At 36.0% G+C, this 23,282-nt stretch overlaps 1 protein-coding gene and 1 long non-coding RNA gene across 2 annotated transcripts in view; one reads left to right on the top strand and one right to left on the bottom strand.

The window, feature by feature from the left end:
• LOC146992916 (uncharacterized) overlaps nt 1–23,282 on the top strand; it is a 649,284-nt gene that overhangs the window by 502,776 nt on the left and 123,226 nt on the right. The window lies entirely within an intron of this gene.
• LOC118190620 (pregnancy-specific beta-1-glycoprotein 11-like) overlaps nt 3,356–23,282 on the bottom strand; it is a 132,561-nt gene continuing 112,634 nt past the window's right edge. Inside the window, exons 5-8 of the mRNA XM_085809132.1 lie at nt 21,329–21,542; nt 18,837–18,982; nt 8,482–8,713; nt 3,356–3,974 (exon numbers count right to left, since the gene is read on the bottom strand). Of these exons, the coding sequence (XP_085665258.1) occupies nt 3,898–3,974; nt 8,482–8,713; nt 18,837–18,982; nt 21,329–21,542 (669 nt within the window). The 3' untranslated portion in view covers nt 3,356–3,897. The remainder of the gene's footprint in view (nt 3,975–8,481; nt 8,714–18,836; nt 18,983–21,328; nt 21,543–23,282) is intronic.

Below are 23,282 nucleotides of genomic sequence, written 5' to 3' on the forward strand. Positions count from 1 at the left end.
ACTGATACTAGAAACGCTTTGCAGTTTAGGATTTTGTTATGACTTTTAGAATGCATACACGGCTTTACCGTTACAAGAAGTCTTTGACAGTCTTCTAACTATACCAGATTTATTCCCACAAATTACTACGGCTATTTCCAAAGAAGAATGGCAGCTATATTTAAAAAGTATTCTTTTTAATAACTGCATTGCATTTAATAATGTTTTTTTAAGCAAATCAATGGTATACCATTGGGAACTAGCACAGGTTCAGCGATTTGTAATTTGTACCTTTTCACCAAGGAATTTCGTTTCCAACAACAGTTATTTTCTCAAGTACAACGTTTATGTATTCTAACATCTACAGATACATGAATATTGCAATCAACAACTTCAATAAAATAGAATACAATCACATTTATCCTTCATGTTTGAAACTCAATAAAACTAACTTTCAACAAGGAGGTATTAATTACCTAGATCATCAAATTATCAATTTTAAAGATATGAAATTTTGCAACAAAAGCAGAGATTTTGATTTCCCTACTATAAACTCATCCATTGGCACTCCAATGTTTCCAAAAGAGTAATACTTAATACCATACATACTCAACTCATTAGAATCAAAAATATTTGCAACAAAGTCGAATACTTACAAGAAGAATCAATTACTTAGTCAAAATTCTCTTAGAGAATAAAAGACCTCTATTCAAAATTTCTGTAACTCTAAACAAAGCTGGTATTAACTTGTAGACACTTTAGGTATTTCTTGGAAGCAGGAGAGATGAAAAATGAACAATGCCCTCGCCAGGACTCGAAACATGGACCTCTGGAATGCGCTCACAGCGTGCTGACCACTACACCACGAAGGCATGCTGCTAAGAAGGCGGGAGAAATACCTTATATACTCCCCCTTTTAAAAGGCCACTGGGGCTTTTAGGAGACTCAGTCACCAAATCCTGGGTGTGAAGAATCATCATCCACCATACTTTTAGTTCGCGCGCCAATGTAGAGACATTAGGTATTTTTGGAAGCAGGAGAGATGAAAAATGAGCAACGCCCTCGTCGGAAATCGAACCACGGACCTCTGGACTACGCGTTCAGCGTGCAGACCACTAGACTACAATGGCATCCTAAGAAGGCGGGAGAAATACCTTATAAATTACCTTTTTAAATTTCTCATCTAAAGTGATACGATAATTATTAGTACTTAAACCTTAATCGGAGGTAATAGTTGGATGACTACCATAAGAAATTTAATGTAAATGTGTACAAATATCTTGTTTCTTTTTCCTTTTCAATTATTATTTGTACTATCTTTCTACATTTTTTGTAAATTTAATAACTTACAAATCTTCAAGCTTTCATTAAATAAATGCGGCTCCTAGTTTTAAAGCCGTATTGTGCCGTATTGTTTGTGTGTGTGTGTGTGTGTTTCAATTTTTGTTTCTGTTAGGGTTTCAGTTTTTAGCTGATTAAGGCTCAGATTTGATTTTATTATTTAAGTAATCTCTATGAAATGTTTTTCGTTTTCTAGGTATTAAAATTTTATTTTAGAATAATCGGAGACCACCTGGTTTTTGAGTGTTGTTTCAATGAAAATTTGGTTTAAAGTATATTTGTATTTGCTTTCCAATTTCTGATTTGTATATAATGGGTTTAGACAAATTTGGTTTTTTTAATGGTCATTTTACATAATACAAAGTTTTACGGTTTTTGAGTGGCCAATTTGGCGCAATGTTGTGTTTTATTCTTTTTTCCAAGTGTTTCGAAGGCGTGTAGGGAAAATTCTGGAACACTTGAGTTTCGATTTTTCCGTTTTATTTGAGTTTTAATGTCATAAATGAAAATTTAATTGATTCGCTTTTCGGTTCTTTCCAGCAGAACGAAACACATTAATCAAATTCACGATTTCGAAGCACATTAATCAAATTTTATGAAGCTTTCATTCATTTTACCCTGATGAGTTCTGAATTGGAGTTTCAATAAAAGGATATTAATTTTTATTATCTTGTATATTTCTTCCCTTTTGCAATTTTATTTCTCAAGTTTATGCTACTATGACTGTTATTTTAATTTTGATTTGTTTAGATATTGTGGTAAACATCTTATACACAGTTGCAATTATTAATATTGTTGAAGAATTGCTTTGCTTTCACTCCAATTTACTTTTAAGTTTCGATGTTAAGTAAGATGCTTTATTTTACTTCAATCTTGCAGCTGTAGCGCAGGATGGGTATAAAAATTTTCGTTTTAAATTTTAGTCTCTTATTATGTTTCTTTATGTATATATATCTACATATATATACACAGTAAGACCCCGCTTAACGCTGTTTCGTTTAGCGCTGTTTCGGTTTAGCGCTCTTTTATTTCAACCCGGGGATTCTCCGAAATTGTGCGCAGCGCTAGGTTTCCAAATAACATATCCGAAACAGTGTAGTTGTGTTTCTTGCTTGGTGGACGCATTTTTATCATTTGAAACATTTGTTGACATTATTGTAAGTTTAAATTTGTATAATACTATAACGATTAATACAGTGACAAATATTATGATCTTTAGTTTTTATCATGGGTGATAATAAAAAACAAGAAAAGGAAGCAACCAGAAAAAGCATTTCACTGGAAACTCAAATGCAAGTGATTAGATTAGATTCTGGTGAACGTCAATCTCAAATTAATGCTGCATTGATTTTGGCAACTTCAACAATAAGGACAATTTTTAAGAATAAAGAAAAAATACTGTCATCGGCAACTGCAACTAGAATTACCAGTTCTAGAAATAACATTATAGAGGAAATGGAAAAACGACTGTCTATATGGATTGACGACGAAATTGAACGCAATATGCCATTAAGCCAATCTATCATAATGCCTTCTTAACAAAAAGGCAGAAAATTGGAAACCCAGAATAGACTGAATGATCTGACTGAGAATTTTATTTGTTTTTAAAAGTATATGCGTTTATATTGTTTTTATTTTTGTAATAAATAAATGTTTGATTTTATTTTTATTAAAAAAACATTATTAAATTTAATGCCTAACCATTTTTTATCCGTCTTTCCCTAACCCCATTATTTACATGTTAAGATAGCCTCGCTTAGCGCTGTTTCGCATTACTCTCTACTTCGATGGAACGTATCCCCCGCGTTAAGCGGGGTCTTACTGTATATATATATATATATGTGTGTGTGTGTGTGTGTTTGTTTTTGTGTTTTGCTTCTGAGAATACCATAACCGAGGATACAGCCAATCCATTCGCTTGGGATCAGATCCTGTCAAACTCCGAGTATTCAGCGATTTTTAACCACTCGGTCACTGTGTAGAGTTTTAAAACATGAACATCAGAAATAGTTAAAAGAAAAAACAAAATACTCAGTTTTAGGGTGAATATTCCACCTTTATTTCAAACAAATACGTTGAACTATGTTTTGTCATAAAAAGTCTCTTTTTTGGTATTCTTTGTCGGCTGTGTGATTAAGACAATCCCTTTGAATTTTTATTCTTCAACTAACATATTGACCAGTTTGAAGAACAGTACAATAACAAACGATTGGTGAAAATAGGATTGCATTTTAATTAAATATTACTGATCTTTTATCCTTTTATTTTCTGGTCTGCAAAATTCAAAGATTTTATATTTTTGCTCAAAAACTAGAAAAAATGATTTACTGAATTTAATGTTCACATTTCAGCTTCAAGACAGCTCTAATTTTGGATACATCTATAAGATATGCGTTGTTATTTTTCTGCTTTTAATAAAGACACGTCGTCGTCTGTCAGAAGAAATTGCCTAATTATACAAGCTGTCCTTTGCAAATTGTTCATTGTCCTTCATATTCGGCTTCTTTTACTTAAAAATTATACAACATTTTACGCCTCAGGGCCCAATTAATACTAAAGAATGAACTTGTCATCTGGTCAGCTGCGTAACATGAGAGCTAGGCACAATATTATCACAATCCAGCGGAGCTGCAGAGCTTCTACTTGGCTCCATCCTAAAAATAAAAACAGAGAGTTGAGTTGCAATGAACTCTTAACGTCATTAACGTGTCACAAATTTTAATTAACAAAAAATAAAGATACTCGTCTAACTAAACGAAAACGTGCTCATTGACAAATATTTCCCTTTAAAACTAATTTAACTTCTTGATTACGAACTTCTAACGAGCCGAAAATATTTTCAGGTTTATTTTAAACTGTTTTAATTACTAAAATGATTTTTCATTAATGAATTAATTCTTGTTCCTCACACAGTTTGATTTTTATGGCACATTCAGTTTTGAAAATATTTCCTACTAATTTTTATGCTTAAAATCTTCATTATTAGGATACACCCTTTTCTTACATAATAATTTATTTCTCCTTCCAGTAAGTCTAAGTCTTAAAACAACATGATTAGATTTTTACATCATTCATTATAGATCTTAAATATTTTCTGTAATGAATTTTTTATGAATAAATTTAAATAACGTCCCTAAGTAACGAATTAAGTTACTTTTATTTTCCTTTTGGCTTTAGTTATAATCTGCGCACATTTTATCTAACTCACATTGCAAAAGATTGAGCTTTAGTGCCAGGTGTATTTGGTTTTGAAGAAAACTCTTGTTGCGAGTTCTCTGAAAACAGTGCCATTTTCTGGTCATGAACTGGTACAGACGTATGAAAGTGCCTCCGATCTACATAACGTAATTACTTGTTAGGAGGAATGATTTAAGTGAAGATAATTCAAAATGATTGACGGCAATACGAAAAGCTCTCGTGCTTGGTTTTCAATCGTAACATTATTTATTTAAGCCCCATATAAATTCGCTGTTCAACTAGAATAAATAGGTGTGAGAGCGAAGCCTCCTGTATAAATTTATTTAGGTGTTAGAAGAGCGTAAGCACTGTTTTAGCGCCTCTGGAGGTTTGCCTGTACAAAATATTAGTATGGGTACTAAGACGGCATTATAGAAACGCTGTTACAGACATTTGTGCGCTTATGGTGTGCTGCGCAGCATGTCCAGCTAGGAATAAGAGGCATTGCTGCCATGGCACAGTTACGTTTTACAAATGCACTGCTTCAAAAGTAACCCTGACGCCCCCCCCCCCACTGATACCCAAACTAAAACAAGACAATCATTTCACTTGTCAAATCACGTTAGTCACATTAGACGAGTCTTTTAGACGAAGAGAATGTCTGGAATTAAAAAGACGTTCGTCTCATACTCTCTTCCGGTGAACATATTAAAAGTTTACTGGCTTCATCATTTGTGTTGCTTCTGGCACCTCATAAAAATATCCATTTCATTATAAGAAAGAGAAATAAGATAATTAGATTTATCAAAATTCACAATATTTAAACTTTTGGGCACAAGAACTATACAAAAAATATTCCTGATGTCTGAATCAGCATCTTACTTGTTTCTGAAAACCACTTGTTAGGTTTCTTAAAGTGTTCTTATATATGAATGCATCTAATATTGTACGAAACCTATTTATTTCAATGATAAAATATAGAAAGTCAGGCGACATATCGACCCGTCTTAATCTTCCGATAAAATAACACCGATCTTATAAGAAGGTTCAAAATAAACCTTTTAATTTAGTTCTTCAGTTTCGAAATGTAATCAACTTGTGTAGTAACTGAAAAATTCAACTGTTCTTGTGGGATTAACTGACTACAAAGTTTACAATAAACTTTAGAAATTAAAGTATAAATTTTCATAGCTAAGTCCGACTGCAAATTTGGGCTCAGGTCCCCTAATCACGCGGGCAAACACGGCTAGCAAAGGTTGAAGCCAACTGAGGTAAGGCTAAAAGCTGGGCGCAAATAGTTCAGAGAACAATTCCAGCTAACAAAAGCCTTCCTCATAACTTCAAAAATGTATTAACTTATTTGCATCTGGTAGGAGCTGACTAAAATGAAAGTGACAACAAAGGTAAAAAAATAATAAAATAATGCTTTAATAAACATAAGTCCTTACAATACGGTTTATTTACATAACTTTTAGAAAACGAAGAGTCTGTATGTTGGAAATTTTGACGACATTTAACAAGAATATTGAAAGAGAAAATTTATTAAAAGTGATGCATTAAAATCAGTCGTTTCTGTTGCTAAACCTAAGTTCTATTTACACTTTTATGCGACATATATTTATTACGAACAAATATTTAGCATAACGTTTAAAAAAATAAAGGGAAGATTTTATATGACTTTTTTTTCTTCACTTAACAAAAACAGGACTTATATCGCATGATAGGAAGAAAATGAAAGTTTCCGAGGTCAAACATTCCATGCGTATACGACATACACGAATGTGCCCTCATTGCTAATCTACATTGAGCTCTTTTAAGGATTCTTACATGTATGTAATTGATCTTTTAACCAGCGGATATTGGTAAATGTTTCCAATTTAATGGTCTACGAATTTCTATAACAAATATATTTCAAGTATTTCAAAGGTAGGTAAAAGTGTTGAAAAAATGTTTATTCTTTCAAATCTAGAAACGTGTCATATATTAGCTGATAGGGACAAGATGAAAGTTTGTAAGCAGGGCATCTATTTGATCTTTCATGTGTATACACATGCACCATTGCAATAATTATTATTTTCGTACTACCCACGTTCCAGCTGCAGAAGTGTTATAGAATGCATTACTGCAACAATGTGGGACTTAAGACTTAAGTTCCTTTAATATCGGAGATATGGCGTGATGTATACAGTATCTTCCGGAGAAGAAAACTTAGAAGCGGATTTATATCTGGAAATTTGAGGAAGCTAAGAGTATAATACGTGGTCACCATCTGCAGTTCAACCAACACAGTAGTAAAAAATGTCTTTAATGCAAAATACGTTCAGAAACCATACTGAGCAAAAAATATGGACCATTTGCTCAACACATTCGTAAAGCATTAATAATACACTGACATGTTTTTAATTACTATAAACTTAATCGAACTCAATAGTTAGGCTACGTAAACCGCACTAGAATCAGTTATTTCTAACTATATGCTAAATAGCAAGTACTTTCACGTGCATCAAACCTACTTTAGTTCCAACTCACAATGAATTTCAAAAAGCGCTGTGATTTTATTACCGTTCGTAAACAATCAGTCACTTACGGTATTTCCAGCCAATTAAAGCATTTATACTTGTACTTTTACAGTTAGACTTGTAGAGACATTAGGTTATTTTGAAGCAGGAGAGATGAAAAATGAGCAATGCTATCGTCGGGACTCCAACCATAGACCTATCGAAAACGCGTCGAGCGTGCTGACCATTGCACCAGGAAGGCATGCTAAGAAGGCGGGAGCAACACCTTATATACTCCTCCTTTTAAAGGACAACTGGGGTTTTGAGGGACGTAATCGCCAAATCCTGGTGGTGAAGAATCATCATTCACCACCTTTTTTAGTTGGGGCGTTACTGTAGATACATTAGGTTAATTTGGAGCATGAAAGATGAAAAATGAGCAATGCCCTCTCCGGGACTCAAACCAAAGACCTCTCGAAAACGCGTCGAGCGTGCCGACCACTACAACACGAAGGCTTTCTATGAAGGCGGGAGAAATACCTCATAACCTAATTTACATCTTGGTTAAGGTTGACTGACGATAAAAGTAAAAGAAAAACATAATTAACATAGAAAAAATGAACGGATTACATTTTACGTTATAAAGCTTTATTTACATCAATCGTGAAAATTCTAATTCAAAATATTAATACACATAGTTGGTTTTAATAATAATTATAGAAGATTCACAAAACTTTTAATTAATTAAATTTTTTTGATATACTTGATGCTATGGAAATGATTTTGTTTGGTTAAATTTATTCAACAGTAGGAAAGCACTTCTACTGATATTTTATTTTTCTTGCAGACCTGTATAGAAATTTAAGTGCCATTTATTCTTGATAAAAAAATATCTCGCTACCAAATCTGCCATAGACTGACTTTTAATATTCTTTTTATGATTAAACTTCAAAGATATTGGAAAATATCCTGTATGAAAACTTGGTACGCAAACATGAAGACATTAATTTCCTACCTCAAAATTAAAGAAGTATAGACATTATTATTATAATTATTGAGTTTAGGTCAAGGAGAGGAAGCAGTTATACTCATCGCGCTTATAGTTTCCCAGATAATGTTGAAAGCAGTTATTGGAAAATAAACTTAAGCTAAATTGTCATTTCGTTTCTAATACTTTTATATGTATTTTTTTGCATTTTTCACTCAATGAGAATTTTGTGTATTACATTCATTAGCTACTAAAAGGTCACTGTCATTCAACAAATCAAGATGCTGATAAATAATCTGTTTCTTACAAAATTCATCAGCTCGATATTAATAGTCTGTCTTTCATTGGCTATGATATCATTTCAAAGTAAATGTTAGTCTTTATAGAGAGGCTATTTAGACTTACTTCAAAAACTTACGTTTGAAGTATAAAACTATTCTTCAATGAACATCTGAACAATGCTTTTAACATGATATTTACGAATGTCTCCTAGATTACCTGATTCTGAACTGTCCGCCGTCTGAAGTCCAGAACTTCTTTGATGGCCTCCACTTATTCTCTCCTCGCATGTCATCGTAATGGTTTTTGACAATGTGGAAGTGCATTTTAGCCTCATTTCTTCGCTTTTGAAGTGTTCCTCTTGTACACGAAACTGCAGTCCGAGTTTTGAGGAGGAGTAACCGTCTGGGTATGTAATTGGATGGTATTCAGATAGAAATTCCGGTTTAACCTATTTTGAATGCATGTTGCGAAAGATCAGATTCGATGAAATAACACTAATTATTGGTCATATAAACAATTTAAAGCACATTCATGCGAAATTGAATTTATTTAATGTAAAAACATTGGTGTATGCAGAGCAGAAAAAAGAGAGGAAATGTACAGATTATAATTCACTGGAACGGGCTACACTAGATGACACAATGCCTTTAACGGAAACTAATGAGTACTATTCTGGTATCAGGACCGGGACCAGAAATGTATGTGGGAATGTATGCATTCCCACATACATTTTAATAATAATATATAATTATTATTAAAATAATTCATGTATGCATGCATATATGTACGTACATATGAATCTCTGTATGTACACACATGTATCATTGTTTTAAACCATAGGCACTCCGTAACTTATAATCATTGGCATTGGCACACATGTATATGCATATACACAGGTGACAGGTGACGGAGGACGGGGACGCCTGATGTTTAACAGAGGTAAACAGGCATATGTCCCGCGCCCTCCCCTATCTAGTGGCAGCAACTCCCAGGAGCCTCATGAGGCCACCTTGGGAGTTTATTGAAGAATTTTACGTAATTGTACATGGCCATACAGAAGCGTCTTAGGAATACATTAGTTTTGATCGATAGGCGGATGATTTGTTACATCTTGGTTTTTAGACACTGTTAGACACTAATTACAGCATATACATACACATACAAGTACATACAATTGCACATATAAAGATACATACAAAACACTTGTAAAACACATATAAAAGCACATATATAACACATATAAAACATGTAAGCACATTATATAAAAATAGAAATTAGATACTAGTTTGCACACACTTATACAAGTAAAACACATACTTATAATGAAACATATTTAAGCTAATATATAGTATACACTTACACTAAAGACACATTTAGATCATTTAGACACATTTAGATCACATATCACATGTAAAATGCGCAAATAAACATACATAAAGCATGCAGGCACACTGTAGAATATTAAATTTTGTTATTAGATGATATAGTAATTACAGATGAAACTTTACTCTGGAGAATACATTATGCAATACGTTATATCAGGTACACAATACTTATTTAATTTGAATAGATATGCAGCGCTTTTTATATATATAATGCTTACAGAATTGATACACAATGTAAAAACAGATACACTATGCTTGTAAAGCATTAGATATTAGAATTTATACTGCGCACAATTGTACAAACGAAATAAGACACTATACTACTATATACAACACAGTTATGGTGTACAATTATGCAAACACAATTATACTAACGTATTAAACGCAGAATAAAACACTATACTATGGTATATAACACAATTGTGCACAATTATATAAACACAATTATACTTACACATTAAAAAAAAAAATCTATACTATTGTATACACACAATTATAGTACGCAGCACCATGCATGCTATGTTGCCAAGCTATATATTTCTATGCGAAGCTATGAGATTATACAGGTAATGCAGATACAATATTGATAGATATAGATGAATTATACATTATGCATATGTCATATACAGTGCAGATACAATACAGATAGTTTGAGTAATACAGATATGATGTGCAGGCAATAACTGTAGTGGAGACACTATGTTATAGAATGCGCTGAGCTTATTTTATATTATATTAGATGCACAGTGTTTATTGGATTAAAGTAGGTACACAGTACTTTTTATATACACATTGCTCACAGAACAAATGCACAGTGCAAAGTCAGATACACAACAGGTTGTAAGGTATTGCAGGTAGTGCACACGCAATGTAGATAGTTGCATAGTAATTATATGCTTTATATACAGCAGATACTGTGCAGAATTTGACAAATTCAGTGCAGAATGAGGTGCATATTTATTGCAGATAGTTTGTATAACGCGTTTGTGTAATACAGTACTGGCAATGACTGTAGGAGAAACACTATGTTGTAGAATACACAGTGCATATTAGTATTGTAATAGATACATGATGCTTGTTATATACACAATGCTTACAGAATGGTTACACAATGCAAAGTCGGATACACATTTGTTTTACACTGTTCAGTTAAGCATGGACTAGCATGGACATGCAAGTAGTAATCTGTGATTAGTCAGTGTTGAGCTCTGTACACTGTTGATAAGTTCTGTACACGATTTGTCAGGGCGTTCCAATTACTCTGCGCACAGTACCTTATACCTTATACACTTGCAGTTGTTGTAATAACTGTGGTTATTCCAGGAAATACTTCTATAGATATTTCAGTCGTTGTAACTACTACAGAGACACAATGCAGGTAGCAGTCTGTTCATAGTCAGTAGTTTGCTCTATACGCCGTAAGTGAGTACTGTACGCAGTAAGCAGCTATGTCTGCAGTTATGTTGCAGTGCAGTTATGTTATAAGCGCAGCACATAATTTAAACATATTGTAAGTTGCATTCAGCTGATTGTCAGTATAAGAGACTGTCAGAATTCTGTTGATGATTTGGTGAAAGCTGACTGTGGTTGCTTTATGAGACGCCTTAATTGACGCTAGTTTGGTTGGCAGATATCTTGCCCTAGGTCGTTGACCTGCCTAATTATTTGGCAGATCTTTTTGACCGCTGGTGGGTGCTTAATGATGAATCGTTTATATGATTCTATATTTGTGGCTGGGAGTGGTAGGTGTAAGTTGGATGTAAGGCTGCATTCAAATATGTAGTGGTCGGGGGAGCCAGTTGCCCCGCAGACGCATATAGCTGTCATCGAAATTGCATGTCTTTGAAAATAGGATGGAAATGGGCCGTGCCCCGTGATATAGTATGTCAAGGGTGCAATGGCCTGGAGACGTTCGTTGTCTACTATTGGGTAGAATCCATGTGTCCTTCTTCCTGTATCACAGTTATCCCACTCCTGTTGCCACTGTTCTTTGCTTAGTTCTCTTAGCTTTCGCTTTAAATACGAAGTCGGGATTGGAGTTGTCACCTCTTGCGCGTCGTTGTTGAGTGCCGCCTCGTTTGCTAACTGGTCTGCCATCTCGTTACCCTCTATGCCATCATGTCCTTTCACCCAGATTAGTTTGATGTGTGTTTGCATATTGTTACGCAGGAGCTGTTGGATTGCTATACTTGTGGGTGAGGTATGGTGGTGATTCATGATTGCCTGTAGCACTGACATGCTGTCTGTGTGAATTTCGGTTGCTGCTAGATTGATATCCTGAGCATACTGAATTGCAGCTGCTATTGCCACAGCTTCTGCCTGGAAAATGCTGTTGTGGGTAGCGAGATGGCCTTTCCATTTGCTTTCCACTCCGTCATTTTTGAAGTGAACGAAGGCGCATCCCACTCCATTGTCATGCTTTGATCCATCGGTGTAGAATCGTGAGTTCACATGTGGAGTTTCTCTGAGAGGCGTTGGGTGTTGTGCTGTCAAGACATGGATGCCTTTACTTTTGTGTGCCGGGTGCACATACTGCACACTCCCTGGTAATTCATACTGTGTTGCATGGAAGGCGGTGCCAGCAAAGTTGGCATCTTGTTTTAGCCTAATTAGGCGCTCATATGCAGCTTCTATGCTGGCCTTTATGTGCAGGGGTGTTAGTCCCGCAAGGACCGTTATTGCACTTGATGCCGTTGTCCTATATGCCCTACTTATGTTTAGAGCAAATGGCCGTTGTATTGTTGTCAAGAGTTTGATCTTGCGACTGCTCATTGGTTGCGCCCATATAGCCGATGCGTAAAGAACAATTCTCTCCGCTACCGTTAGATATAGCAGTTTCTGGATGTGAGGGTTTTGCCCCCAGTTTCTTCCCTGGAATTGTCTGGCTTTCTTAGCTATATTTGCTGTCTTGACTCTGATGTCTTGAAGGTGGGGCAGCCATGTGAGACCCTGATCCCATGTAAGTCCGAGATACTTTATGGTTTTTGAGATCTTTAGATTTCGTCCCATCAATTTTATACACGGCCGTCGCGTTGGATTAGTTCTCGGTCGTGGGATGACTACTGCCGTTGACTTCTGTGCGGAAATGATCAATTTAAGTCTACTGCATTTATCTGAAAATATGGAACAGGTTTCCGTACCATTTCGTTCGAGTTCTTCTCTTGTGCGGCCAGAGACTAGCAATGCCGCATCATCTGCATATGCTATCACTCTGGTATGGGTAGGCCATTTGATTTGTAATAAGGAATTAAACGTGATTATCCACAGTAGAGGCCCGGCACATGACTCCTGTGGGCACCCTCTTTCCTGCTGTTTAGTGACGACACCGTTATTATTGACTATAATTAGACTTCTAGAGTGGAGATAGTCAGTGAAGATATTAAAAAGGTTCCTTGGACACTTTGCCTCCCTGAGGACCTGCTTTATTGCAGGCCACCAGAGAGTATCAAAGGCACTTTGAAGATCTAAAGAGATAAATGCAGTATGTAGATTGTTGATTCTGTTGTCATTTATATGTTTTCGAATGTGTTCTAGAGCATGGATGGTAGATGTGCCTGTCCTGAATCCATATTGATGTGGGCTAAGAAAGTTTTGTCGGTATAGATGGTGCTTCAGCCTGTTGACTAGCAGTTTTTCGTAGATCTTACCCAATGCAGATAACAGACATATGGGTCTAAAGGATCTTGGATCTTCCGGGGATTTGTGCTTTTTTAAAAACAGGACGACCTGTCCTTGTTTGAATGCAGTAGGGAAGATTTGACAATGTAGAAGCTTGTTAAACAGAACTTTAAAGTAAGTGGGTCGAGCGTTGAAGGCGACCTTGATTATTGCATAATCCAGGCCGTCAGGACCTGGTGCCTTTTTGACTGGAAGCTGTCGAAAGATTTGCTTGATCTCTTCCATTTCAAATGGTTCGTCGTCTGAAGTCTCTGGGATAGTGGTGTTCCCCCTTGTGTGCCTTTGCTCTGGCGTGTCATCGTCCGGATCGTCTGCTGGGAAGACTGTGTTTAAGGTTGTGGCTGCCGTGGATTCTGCTATGTTGGTGGTAATGGGTTGGTTGGCAATTTGGGCATAGAGTTGTTCCGGCTTAAAGACCTTGTTGGTGGCAAGCTTGTGTAGAATTCCATATGGGTTGTTATTTTCTGTGCAGAACTTACGCCAGCTGGTTATTTTGGCTTTAAGGATATTATTTTTATAATGCGCTCTTTCCTCCCTAAAGGTTGCTAGTATTGCATTCTTGGTGGTTTCGTTAATGTTGGTGCGAAGGCGACGTCGTAAAGCCCTGCACTTTTGCCGTTGCTGTCGCAGTTCCTTTGTCCACCAGGAAATTCCTTGCAAACATTTTGCTGCTCTGGTGGGCAGGTGCTGATCGCAAATGCTCCGTAGAGTGTCAAGCAGCCGCTCGGTATAAGTGTTCAGATCATTGGGGCTCTTGTATTGACTTAGCTCCTGCTCTTCTTGCTGTAATGTTAGAGAGAAAGCTTTGTTAAGTATTCGCAATTTGTTACCCGGAAGTTTGTATCTTTTAAAGATGCTGATCCTTGTGTCGCTTGCAATATTGAAGTGTATGTAGCGATGGTCCGAGCAGCTCTCTTCATCTGCTACCATCCAGTCTTGTAGGTTATTGGCTATATCATTAGTAGTCACTGTAATATCTGGCCATCCGTGGTGGTACGTGTTGTCAAATGAGGGTGGCGCGTTGGGGGTGTTTATGATTTGCAGATTGCTGGCCAATATGTAGTCTTCCAAGACTTGCCCTTTTGGAGTGGTAGCTGGGTAACCCCATATGATGTTGTGGGCATTAAAATCACCGCCTATAACATGTGATGTTGTGGGGCATTTTGTCTTTACTTCTTCGATGCTCATGATGGTCTGGTGGATATCATCCGGTGGGGGACTGTAGATGGAGGAAATGATGATCTGTGAATTTGAAAAGCTGAGGAGGATTGCTACATGGTCTCGCTTCTGTGTAATTATCAGCGGGGACCAGAGCGGGTTGCAGCAGGCGATTGCTGCTCTTGGTGGTGGCTCATTCTGTTGTGCTTTGCGCTGAAATATTTTCCAACAGAGTGGCAAACAGGCGAATTCCCCTGCTCTGCAGTAAGGTTCTTGAATCAATAGTATATCTGGTTGATGGTTGATTGTATGTTGGATCAAATGTGACGCGGCGGCTTTTGCTCTTTGTAAATTAATCTGGATGCATTTGATAACTTCTCGTTGAATGTCTGGTGTTTGCATTATTTGAGTGGGCGGCTGTGGCAAATCACTCGTATCTGGTACTGCGTCTGATATTAGCGATGTATCTTCCGTACGAAGGGCAGTTGACATCATAGGCTGGATGATCGCAGGGGATGCTTCTGTTTGTCCTATAGTTATAGTCTGCGCAGTTGATACACGCGGGCTGCTGCGCTCGGCATTCACGGATGTCGTGTTCTTCTGTGCAGTATGCACAATAATGTTTGTTGGAGCACTCCTTTTGAGTGTGGCCGAGTTCCTGGCATCTGTAGCATCGCTTGGTGTTGTAGAAGTCTGCAATTCGGTATGCCCGCCAGCCGAGGTAGAGTCTGGGAGCCTGCATGATTCGCTGGTAGACTGTAGGTTGGCAGTCAAGAACCCATTTAACTGTGTTTCTTCTATCTCGGTGGCGGTAGAGGATCTTGACTGTTGATTTGGTAGCATTGTGCTCCGATGCCAAAGCTCGTTCTATTTCGTGTTCCTGGACTTCATGTGGGACGCTGTGGATAGCAACTCTTGGAAGTCTTGTGGCGGGAAGCTTGGTCTCTACCAGTTCTTGTCCCTTTGCACTGTTTAGCGTATTTTTTAGCTTGTCAAGGTCCTCCTTCGTGTGACAGTCAACGGCTAGCCCTCCTTTTTGTATGTTTCTGACTGTGGATGCCTTTACTCCTATCTTGGGGAGTGGGAATTCCTGGCTGAGTTTAGCCTTAAGGTCTTGACTGGTGTAGCAGGTGGCTTCCTTAGGATATAGTAATAGTGTGTGCCGGGGCGTAGTTATGTGACTAGTATCTTTAGCCTTAGCTGCAGCAGCCGCGTAGGATGGACCTCTGATCGGATTAGGCAGTGGTGCTACAGCGAACACGTTATGCCTCTGCTGGTCTGTTTGATACTGGTTATTTGCATGTGCTAATTCGCAGCAGAAGAGAGTGGAGGTATTGGTACTTGTGTCGGCTTTTGTTGGTTTTGCTGTGTATTCGGGTCCTTCTAGGGCTAACTTCTGTAGAGCCTCTAGTGAGGTAAGAATACGTTCTCTGAGTTCTGTTCGGAGCAGAAATTTACCACCTCGGTAGGTAGTTGTTACTCTCTTGATTTTCTGGTAGAAGAGGTTTACCTTTTCAGCATGAGCTATGTCTGAGTTTAAGATAGAGGTCGGGTCTAAGGCGCTAGACGACGTTGTTATATCTTCGTCAGTAGATAGAGTAGATTTTAGTACCATGATATAATGTAGACAATGACAGTTAATATGCAGAATTACAATAAAAAGCGTACAGTTACATAATCTAAGGCAATACAGTTAAATATAAGTGCGTGCAATGAAAGCGCTGCCAACAGTTAGCGTGCACGGGTACAAGGTGACAAGTAAATGAGAAGTGAATGGAATTTACAGAAAACTCATTAATTTCCGTCACAAATGCTAAATGTACGGAACTGAATGCTGTGAAGAAACCAGCCACAGAGCCTATTTCCCATACAATGCATACAATACACAGAATAATGCATACAATACACAGAATAATGCATACAATACACAGAATAATGCATACAATACACAGAATAATTACATATACAGAAATAAAATCTAAACGAACTTAACAAGGTATGGAAACAGAGTACATAGATGGCTATCAGTAAATAAGCACAAACAAAAATTTACAGGAAGATGAAATTAAATAAGTATAAAAATTATAATAATGATGATAAAGTAATAAAAAGAAGTAAATATAATAGAATAAAAGTTAAATGCACAGTGAAAAACTAGAACAGGGTTAAAAATTTGGGTGTACTAGAGGCTGGCTAAGTACCGTGCAGCTAAGTTCAAATTGTAAACAAAAGCACGTGCAAGACTTATAGCAACTGCACTCTACTATGCGCTAGAAAAGCTTGACAAGGAGTTGTCCGACAAGTTCAAAAGGCGACCTGTCCTGCTGGACCGACCCTCCGCGCTGTGTCGTAAAAATGAGCCGGGTGAGGATACCGGGGAAAGAACAAGGTCACACAGGAAAATTGCAATTAAATCTTACGGCATTCAGTCACTAATTAAGCTAGCAGGACGAATGATACACTAAAAGAAAGGTAATCTAAAAGCCTACCTTATCGTCTAGGAATGGTGTCGATATTCCCAATTAGACCGGAGATAAGGGCAGATTAATCCAGAAGTATGGCACTTTTATGTCGCACAATAAAAACACTGTAATAAATCGCACAAACACTTCACAATCACAGCACTGGTATCAATGAAGAGATCATATCTTCCACTTTCCAAAGGTACTAGGATTGAAATTGGATGCCTGTAGGTGCCAGAGAAATCTTAATAGATGTAAACACCACAAAACGGCACTTCACGGGGTCACGGTAACCCTCAGCAGATATCACGAGGTCGCGATACGAACAATGACTTCTGCTTTAAAGACTTAATTAATCCACCACTAATAAACGGAATCGCTCCAGATGCATATCAAATTGCTCAGCTTTTGAAGAACTTTAAATTGATATAACTTTTGTGTAAACTATATCAAAACTAACTTAAAATAATAAGGCGAAAAGCGAGCTCGCGAAAACACGTCGTACAGCATTGATGCCGCGTCCGGTAGCTTTGCATATACACACATACACTTCTGAATCCGGCCCTGAGAACAAAAGAGTACCAAATAATAAAATTAAATATATATATATATATATATATATATATACCTCATAGGGCGCCCTTCGGCGGATAAATTTATATTGCCTTTCAAATTTCCTTCTGAGTAATGAAATTGCAATAAGCTCATTTTTTGGTTTAGATTTTTGATGTACTCTTCATTAAAATCATCATCAGTTATAAAACAAACTGTTTCTCAGGTGTACGTATTTCTTTTCATTTCATTCCAGATAATTTTAATTTAAAATTAATGAATTTGATTGGGCTCTTTGTGCTAAAGCAAAGCACAATAGGGCTGTCTGCCTAAGGGAAGAGACGCCTTCGTGGAGAATTTCTACAAAAAAATTGGTTCGTTTTACGTTACATATTGTACAGACATTAGGTATTTTTGGAAGCAGGGCTCATGAAAAATGAGAAACGCCTTCGCCGGGAATCGAACCACGAACTTCTGGAATACACGTCCAGTGTGCTGACCACTACAGTACGAAGGCATGCTAAGAAGGCATGAGGAATACCTTATAATATGAGGAAATTCATGTCAACAACCCTCAGTCAGTCCGTTCACACGGATTTGAAACAAAGGTGAATTAGATTTCAGATGGATTTGTACACACTTTTACCTTTATCTAAGCTGCATAATTCAGTCGACATGTAGCTTAAAGATTACGGGAAAATTTTTCTAGGATGAGATTTAAAAATGTTTAATATTCGTTATGAGCCCACCAGCAGCCGAGCAGTAAAATCTCTAAAATTATTAGTTCGAACTTGACTCAAATTTCGGTAAAAGGGCTGGGTGCATGGGAATTTTTCCAATGGCAGTAACCGTACAAGATAATTCTATTCCCAATGCTCGAGTTAAATGAAGTGACTTGACTTAGAGAAGTACGAAAACACGAAGACATATTACATTTAGTTCTCCGATGGAGTAGTTGATTTAGAGCAAATTGTGAGTCAGAGACATAACATGCTCAACATTTTCTGGTCGGGAAGAGGAAACTTTATAGTAGATTTACCTGGGACTTTCCCATGTATATTGTGAATATGAGCCCGTTTTCTTAAAGCGTTCACCACGAAGGCATTCCTCATACACACATAGTACTCGTATTATTTATCTTAATCAATTTTATTAACCTATGTATGCTATAAAGTCTTTTAAGAATTTACCGTTAAATTAAATAAGCGCTTAAAATATCTACCTTTATCAAGGTAATATGATTTATAAAACCATGATGATGGAGTATTCACATTCACTATAAACATTTTTAAAGCACGAAACTTATTGTAAGAGGAAGCATTAAAATAGTATTCACCTCATTGTTGTTGACGTACCAATGGAGTTGGGCGGGTTCAGAAGATCTCGCAGATGTGCAATTTACATCTACTATGTCTCCAATGTAATACTTCTGTTGGTTCCCAGTAATATTTGGCCCTTCATGTCCTGGTGGAGCATGTGGCACTAAACAAAAGTAGTAATTAAATTTTTAACGAAAATTTTAAAGCATAAATTTTATACGGAATTCAAACTTCATCACTTCACCTAAACTGAAAAGTATTCGATATATACTTTATGCCATATTCAGTATTAAACTGCGTACCAAAATGAAATACTGGCTCTAAAAAAGACGCATTTATAAATAATCATGCAATTTAGTATAAAAATTTGAGCTAAAATAAAAGAGCAAGTACTACTTTTTTTTTAATGAAAGTAAATTAGCAGCAAGTAAATTCACAATCTAATCAATAAGTTACAAAAGACAGACAGGATTCTTTTCTTCGGCAATTTGTAGAACTGCTTAAAAAGATCTACTTGAAGTGCCAGAAGAAAAACAGGAAAGAATCACGAAGTAAGCAATCTAAAAATCGGAAGAATCAAAATAATAACTTTATTGCGGAGTTTTTTTTGGGGGGAGGGGGAATATAGAAAGCTTCAAGGTGATTTAATGCGCCAACTGAAGAAGCCTTCTAAACAACTTGCGAAACTGGAAACCTAAAATAATGATGGGCAGACTAACAATGCTAAGCAATCATTAATTTTTCTGACAAAACTTTTATGTACCTAAATGAGAAATTTTAGAGTTAATTAATTTTAAGCGGTTTCGGTCTGATCTTTTCTTTTGGTAAGTATTCAGGCATATTAATTCGCGATTTATTTTGGCATTTTTCCGTAATAGATATTTTGTGAATTAATTACTTCCTATCCTACTGTTGAGCCTGCAGTGGTAATAAATATCGTGAGACGTATTGGTGTCCTTTGGAGAGGTATCTTCAAAACAGAAGGTTAGCTACATTAACCAGTGTCACAAAATATGCTTCTGTTAATAATCACCGAAACAAGCATTACAATTCACTGTACCCCAACGGATTCCCTATACATTAAATTATTGTAATAATGGGCCTTATTTCTCACAGTGATATGTGTTACCTATTGTTAAGATTAACGGATCAGCTGACTAATGCTTAAGCCGTCGAGAAGAATTTTTTGCCTTTATTTCATTACATTTCACATTAGGATTTCTCCAATCCCAAAGTAATGCTTAAAACATTACTAGATAGGTAGCATGTGAGAACTATACATGATGACCTACGTTATGCATCCGATGACCTAAGTATTAATACCTGACCCCTTGTCACTTATCAAAGCGATTCAGCTGCTTATCTGTTTAATTGCGTCCTAATGTGGTTCTAATTGACTTTCCTTTAGTCATTTGATATTTTTAAACTGTATTTAAATTCAGACTTCTTAACTGAGAACTTATTGCAGGCGTTCTACTTCATAAAAATGCTACTTTTAGTTTTAACATTATTTCGCTATAAATTATATAAAATTAATATGAACCTGATCAAATCTATTTCTTCAACAATCCTAAGAATGCAATTTATGTCTTAAGTTTAAAATATTGTTGCGTGCGTACGGGTTCGTAATAAATTTAATGTGTACAGAGCCGATGATAGCTTTATAAAATTAATTTTACCAAAAGAAACACTTCACAGTTCTGGAACTTTTCACAGAAATACTCGTACATCTCTTCACAGAGTAAAATCAGTAGTTACATTTCAAACTACCAAGAAAGTTAAACGCAGCGCAATACAGAGAGCATCTAAAGAGCGAAGCTAACACGGAGATGTCCCAATACTGAGAAATTATGCTGAATTAAACAACTCATAACCGGTCTTATATAGTTTTTCCCTGGCAGCCGAGAAATCTCTAGTACTTTCCACTTCTCGAAATTACTGAAAGGCATATGAGGGCTAGATACGTGGTTACAATTACATATACTAATTAATTACATTTATTCAATCACAATACCAATACACGGACAAAACCAAAGTTTCGCCAAACGGTCACCAAGTTTGACAATTAAAAATTAGTCGCCAGCTTAGCGATATCTCACCAATTTTAGAGTGATAGCCATTTATTTATTCAATGGTTAATGTACTTGCCCATGTATTCTTATTTTCCCGGCAAGCTTCGGCTCCTCAAATTATCATATTATATTATACAAATGATACTACATTTTTACATATAATTTCACTACAGTTAACTACATATATACGAAATTTGTAACAACATTATGAGATATATCCCAGGTGAAGATACTATGCCCATTGATCATTATTGAATGTATACTACTTTAGACATCATACTTCATCTTCATGCAGTTAATACCTATAGAAAAGCAAAACCTTGTAGCAGAGTGGAGCAAAATCTCCCATTTTTTGTCTGAAAGTTATTCTTGATACAGTTAAAAAATGTTACGAGAAAGTAAAAGAAAATAATAATAAATACAAACGTAATGCTTACCATGAAGAAACTCGGGTCCAGATACCCCCTCACTAACTATTAATTCTCGGCTACTATTTGAGTAGACTAAAGTGACAGATGCAGTGCACTGAACGCTAAGAACCCCTTGCCGAAGGTGACTAGGATCTATTACAAACATTAGGCGGGACTCAGTGGTTTTGAGCTCACCTGCATTGCTTTCCTCTTTTTCCTCGCATATGTATGATACCGGGACCTGAAAAGTGAAAAAATGTGTCAAGAAACAGAGTAATAAATCTTTACATACCATTAACGTCATTCCGCCGTCAGAGGTTAATTTAACATAGTTTTCCGTGTGATAGGAAGATAAAAATCTGCTTTCGTAACTCAAAAAAAAAAAAAAAAAAAAAAAAAAAAAAAAAAGTTTTGCTCCAACTCTTCATAGATTCTCTTTACTATACACTTTTATTTTAAACGCAGATACATTCGAAGCCACTACGAAATGGCGTTTTAACTTCGAGTAGATTTCTTATGTTATCGTCATAGTTTTGATAGAATAAAAGGTATTTGCCCCTTAAAGAATCTTAACGAACCTTTTTTTTTATTTGCTCTGCTTTATGAAAAGTTAACGTTGCAAATGAATGGTTTCTAACTCTTTCCTTTAAATTGATACAGCAAATGCAATAAATATCCTTTGTTTGTCCACTAAAATGGACATGTAATAAATGTCCTTTGTTTGTTCACTAAAATGTAATAAATATCCTTCGTTTGGCACTTATATGCCTTGTAGATGTCTATAAGCAATGGGCCTTTGATTCATAGTTTCAATGTTTATTTTCCAGTTGAGATGGGTGATTTTTTTTCAAATACTACTTGAGTCAATGACATCACTTTGTCTACAGAAGTGAAAGAAGCTGAGACACAAATGGAGTGGGGAGTAGTTGCTTTTGAGTGAACTATGAGTCAGTGACGACACGGAAGAGCAAATTTTGCAGTACAGTAACCTTAGACGTCACTCATACCAAAGAAAAGTACGACAGTAAAGGTGCAGCTAAAAAAAAATCTCAGCTGAAGTATATTTTGCTAGTAACAAAAGCACTCCTTTAACGCTACTCAGTAGCCAAAATGAAAAAAGAAAAAAAAAATTATTATTTAGAATTAGTAAACAATACTTTTTATCAGCTATTGTAATTCTCTAATTAATGAGAATTTCCTCAGAATTTGTTTCATAGTTTTAAAAGGAGTAGCGAACAGATTTGCAAACTTTAGATCTTCACCAAACCTTACTGTTACAATTTTTTACTTCATGATGCACGAATTCGCACAAGGATCACATTATCTGAAGATTATGCGAACTTTAATGATTAGTATTTAATAGTGAAATAATAAAATAAAATTAATCACATCGCAACACAAGAATTCTTTATGAATCTTTCCAGTTCTTGTTGCAGAGGTTTTATAAGCATCGCTGCTGTTCAAGCTAAGTCGGTAACCAACACCGTATAATATCTACTAATATTATCCGTAAAGTCGGTAACCAGCAACGTATAATATCTACTAATTAATCAAGAGATTAGCAAAATTTAGCCTTGAAAGATTAACATGAAAGTGATGCGACAGAAAATGCTTGTCAGTTAGAGATTTAACCCAGTATCTTAGTGTGGCATCACGCTTAGGCGTGTTCTTTAATTGTATTGTTTAAATTCAATTCTTAAATAAGAAACGTGAAAATGACAATGTTTATTGTGATTGTTCATCTGTCTCTAAATAATTAATTAATTTCTTTTTTAAAGAGCTTTATAAGATAAATTATGCATAAATATTGTAATTTCTATACTTACACTAAACTGGGAAAAGAAATATTCACATAGCTTTAACAGCCAATAGATGAATATTTACTGTATTTAAAACTGGACTTACCAGTTCATTCATTCCCTCACAGTTCAAGCTTACTGACATCAGTTTCGGAGATTTATTGATTCAAAGTACATATTTG

The sequence above is a fragment of the Stegodyphus dumicola genome, chromosome X2 (genome assembly GCF_044657685.1).
Source record: "Stegodyphus dumicola isolate Sdum_Otavi_A_Nest chromosome X2, ASM4465768v1".
Lineage (NCBI taxonomy): Eukaryota > Metazoa > Arthropoda > Arachnida > Araneae > Eresidae > Stegodyphus > Stegodyphus dumicola.